The following is a 5,037-nucleotide window of genomic DNA, read 5'->3' as shown; positions in this document are numbered from 1 at the left end:
ACTTGAAGTAGATAATGAGGTTAAAACAATTCCGATAGACAGACTAAAACCAGCAATCATTGAAACAGAACTAATACCAGAAACAAACACTAATACAATGAATAACACAACATCAAATAAGAAACGAGTTACTTTTAATTTATATAACATTAATTCTCTAGAAGGGGGAGTATTGTAGGGTTTGTATTTGTGTTATTACCTTTTATTGTACTGTGTTCATTTCAACTTTGTAATTTTGGAAATTTTAGATTCATGTGATTTTTGTGGTTCGTCAATCAAATAGAAAATTTTTATTATTCAAACTTTTCTCGAATTGCTAACAACATAAAAATAAATTAAGTTTTGTTAACTTTTAATAAATATATAAAAAACAAAATCTTTGGAATCAACTACACCATCATTAATAGCGTCCAGAATTCTTCCCGTCAAACCAGCACATTTCAGATGGTAAATACCATCACACAGCCAGCACGATATGTAGCGTTCAGAATCGCTTTTAATTTGGCAAGTATCAAGATCACACTTCATATTGAAAGATTTATGTAATACACTCGTTAATAAAAGACAAACAAAATAAATTATAACAATTAAGGAGCTGATGTAAATAGCTTTAAATAAGTGTAGCGAACAGTTTGAGTATCACTGTAATTATGACACTTAATAAACGCAACGCAAACAGCTGTGACAAGACTTACTAGAAGAAGTAAACAAAAAGAGTAGAACAAATGTGCAAAGACAAAATGAAAGTTAACTACAAAGGATACAACAACAATGATAGCAACAAATGACTCGGCAAAATTAGAATGTATGCTAGTGAAATTTAATTAAATTTACTTTAATATAAAACCAATAACTTTCAGTTAGCTTCAATTATTTCACAATCTTATGCTCGTAAGCACGTTTTATCACTACTTTAACACAGAATTAGCACAATGAACTTAGTAAGTAGAAAGCCAAAATCAGAGCACAATAAAGTAGAACTTCACAGCTTGACGTTTGTTTAGTTTATAAACAGATAATTAAAATTAAAGAATAATAAAATGAATAGTAAAATCTTGTGAATACGTGAAGGTATTATATTTAAGGAAATCTCTTCTTATAACTAACGAAGACTTTGTTTCTATATGAAGCTGACTTCGACATTTTGTTTTAATAAAACTTAGTATCGAAAAGTTTCTTTAAAAATTTGCCTAGGCTATATTATACTGGTTCGTTCAAGCCATTTTTCAAAACTTACAAAGGTAAATACGAACAGGCGAAAAAAAGGGAATACAAAAAAATTTCTTGCTGTGAATTTTCAGAGCTATATATTTTAAGTATTCATTACAAAATTGTACTAAAAAGTACTGCGTAGTAGGAAAGTATATTGTAAATGAAATTGTATCAAACAAGTACAATTGTACCAAAAATGCCAACACTGTTCTTTATACATACTTTTTTTCTTTTTTACTTTTTTACTCTTATTTTATCTTTCAGCTTCGCTAAAAGCACTTCTACCAACGCTTGGCTTACCAAATTTACGCCAATTGATAAAATTTTGCGATTTAAATTCATTTTCATTTAATGTAAATAACGATTCGTGTTGAATCGAAAATCGCCTCGTCTGAATAGGGATGGCAACATTTTCACTTTCAACTTCTCATTCAACTTCGTATTCAACTTTTGTTGCCTGTAAAATCGCCTCGTGCGAATGCCCTATAAAATAAGACTCCTAAGCAATACTTATATCCCTTAGGATATTAGTGGAAGGTTTTCCACTTATTTTCCATTCTAAAAAGTTAGCTAAAACATCGCCATATGGATATCAAATTAAAGATATTTTTAAGAGCTTTAGTAGGAAAATATTTTCAATGAGGTTTGCCCCGTTTTTTTGTAATACTGTATTTTGTTAATTTCAATAAGATTTTTTTTTGTATGCATACATAGTACGTATACGCTCAAGATATAGGGTTGCCACCTAATTTTTAAAGTAAGAAATTTACTTGCTTTATAAGTCATCAAAAGCCAAATGTTTTTAAATCTATTCCAAAATACTATTTTTAAAACTATCCGAGCAGTAGTTGATACTCAAACCATGAAAAGATTAAAAAGTATATGCACTTCGAGCAAAGCTCGGGCAACCTGGTACTTATACATTAAATGGTGTTATGTTTTTTAAAGTGTATGGATTTTATTAAATATAAATTAGATTTAGAAATGTGTGTACTAGCAATTTTTTGTCTATGCACGTACTAATTGATTTTTTGCATTTTCATTTATTTCAGGCTGTTGTATTAGAAGGCAAATATTGGAAACGTCAAACTACAGTCATCAAAGCCGAATATAGGAAATGGCGAAAGAATTCTAAATCCAAAACCGCTGGTTGTCTTACATATGATACGGTAAGTGTCATAAAACTTTACATACATATCGAGCCCTAACCCTAAAATTTAAGCGAAATTTTTTTAAATTGATTTTTTTATGCAGAAATGTTCCTAGAGCGTCTAGAATCTAGATAAACTTCTGCATCAAAAATAAAATTTTGAAAGCAATGTCGGTTACACCTTTTTGGCGGTTAGGGCCCGATATCCAAATCTGTTCTGAATAATGTAAAATTTATCGAACTTGAAAACTCGTGTGCGTGTTGAAGAGCCCTAGAACCCCCGTTACAGGAAGTTTTCCAGTACACTTCTACCATGAGAAAGCATCCCATCCTTACTTCCTGGTTGCCACCTGTTTGAAAAGTGGAATTAAATTCATTTATTGTTGTGGGTATAAAATAGGAGAGTTTTAAGAAATTTTTAGTTTGACAGTTTACAATATTTTTGTTGTGTCTGAGGTTTGCCATCAGTATAGAAGGTTAAATACGAACTATTTAGTTAAATTAATTATAAAAAGATTATTGTCAATCTACTTTAATGAGTTTAAACTCTTTATTTCTGAACTATATTTAGCAGGGTTGCCAAGCATTTAAAAAATGAAATTCAACTTAATCCATCAGTTACTTGAAATATTTATCACAATCACATCGATATAGAAGATTTTGGTTCGAAAATAGTTTTGAAGAGGGTTGTCGCCTATTTTGCAATTATATGCAATTTTAAAATATGTATTTTAAACGACCGAGTTTAAGAAATCCATACTTTGAACATTTAGTATTTTTTCAATGTCTCTGACGAGGTTCGCCACCTGTTGAAAAAATTAAGTTCAAATTATTTAATTAGATAAATGGATTGTCGAAATATGGACATGAATCAAAATGAGTTTGAAAATAATTAATTTCTGAACTGTATTGACGAAAAAGATCTAAAAATATTTTAGTTTGAAAATACTTTTTAAAGGCTTTGCCACCTGTTAGAAAAGTCGAATTTGTTCTATTTATACACAAGTTAAATGAAACATCGAAATATTAGTGTTAAACGAGTTTAAGAAAAACTTTACTCTCATATGATGAAAATTATATTTTTAGTTGGGGTTGCCACCTATTATTTTAAGGTCATCAGATCTGCACCGTTATTTCGAATTTCCAAAATGAGAACTCAGAACCTGGGATTGTACATACAGTATTGGCCAATACAATAGCACCCCCATTTCATATTGATATTGTTTGCCACTCATACTTATTTATTTATTTTTAAGAATTTTCAATTAAAATAAAGTTTATTCTATAACAAAACTCATAAACCCAAGTTTAAAAGTTTTTAAAAGACTACAAAAAACGCGACAAATTTTCACCCAAATTTCAAACTTTTTTCTTTTTAATTTTTCTATTCGTTGGAGATTCTATAATTCTTTATTTTTCGAATCGTTGGAGATTCTATAATTTTTATTGAATTATTGATTTTTCCACTCGAGATTTCAGCTCGCTGGTGGCTTGAGATTGTAATTTTTTTCGACCCAAGTTTTATAGGATTTAAAATACGGTAAATAACCAAAAGGTAAAAAATGTGCGAAAATTACGAGTTATTAATAAATTTATTAAAAATATGAATCCGTATTTAATTTTCAACAACATAAATAAACAGTATTTTTTTTTTACATATTAGATTTTTCCGGCACCGTGTTTCTTGTAATTTGATTTTTTCTTTAGTCGGAATTATATTGGAAGAGTTTCTTGGATACTTCATCCCCAAAATTCGTAGAAATATCTTTGGAGGTTAATTGGACTGCAGCTGAAATATAATAAAGTGGAGTTAAAATTAATAATTTGTTCGCTTAAGACCCTGGGTGCCTTGCTATATGCATATGAATGGTATTAGAGCCATTTATGTCATCACCCACGCCAAGCAAGGATGCCCATATACTCAGAAAAAATTCTGCTGAATATGTTTCTCTTAACACATGATATGGTAATAGTTACCAAATCTTGTTTCGAGAAAAATTTATCAAATAAAACACCTTTGAGGTAAAATTTTCGAGTGACGAAAGCTGAACTAGAAACACAAAATTTATGATATCAATTTCGTGAAGAAATTTATACGCATTTTTTAACTGCTTTGGAAACTGAGGCAAAATAGTATTATTTATACGAACGTTGCTAAAGTTCTGATTTTTTGTGTTGTGTTTCTAAGAATAGACCGAACTTCGCCGAATAAATAATATTATTTTGCCTCAGTTTCCAAAGCAGTTAAAAAAATGCGTATAATTTCCTTCACGAAATTGATATCATAAATTTTGTGTTTCTAGTACAGCTTTCGTCACTCGAAAATTTTACCTCAAAGAGGTGTTTTATTTGATATCAATTGTTTTGGGATAGCAAATTTAAAATCAACGAAAATCCAAACAAAAATCTAAATGTTTTATTTTTCCCAAATAAATGGCTAAAAACTCTATCTATATCTAAATGATTTATTCAAATATTTAACACGGAATTCAATTCCATTGCAACATATAAGTTTTTTTAAGGAGTTTTACTTCTATCACGAGTACGGTGCTGCACTCGCCTTTCTATACCCGAGCGCACTTGTGCACAAGTGTATATTAATTTTGTTCACATAACGGTTGTTTGTAACAGCCAAAACGAATCGAGATAGATATAGACAAATGTATACATAAATG

General features: G+C 29.7%; 1 protein-coding gene across 2 annotated transcripts in view; it reads left to right on the top strand.

The window, feature by feature from the left end:
* Mondo (MLX interacting protein mondo) overlaps positions 1–5,037 on the top strand; it is a 419,132-nt gene that overhangs the window by 137,847 nt on the left and 276,248 nt on the right. For both annotated transcript variants that reach the window (XM_017638582.1, XM_017638574.1), the window contains exon 4: positions 2,265–2,381. In XM_017638582.1, coding sequence (XP_017494071.1) covers positions 2,265–2,381 — 117 coding nt within the window. The remainder of the gene's footprint in view (positions 1–2,264; positions 2,382–5,037) is intronic.

Source organism: Rhagoletis zephyria, unplaced genomic scaffold (genome assembly GCF_001687245.7).
Source record: "Rhagoletis zephyria isolate East Lansing unplaced genomic scaffold, Rhagoletis_zephyria_1.1 Rzeph_scaffold_00144, whole genome shotgun sequence".
In the NCBI taxonomy this organism is placed as follows: Eukaryota; Metazoa; Arthropoda; class Insecta; order Diptera; family Tephritidae; genus Rhagoletis; species Rhagoletis zephyria.
The sequence above is the reverse complement of the archived record's forward strand: the minus strand, read 5'-3'. Positions and strand labels throughout refer to the sequence as shown.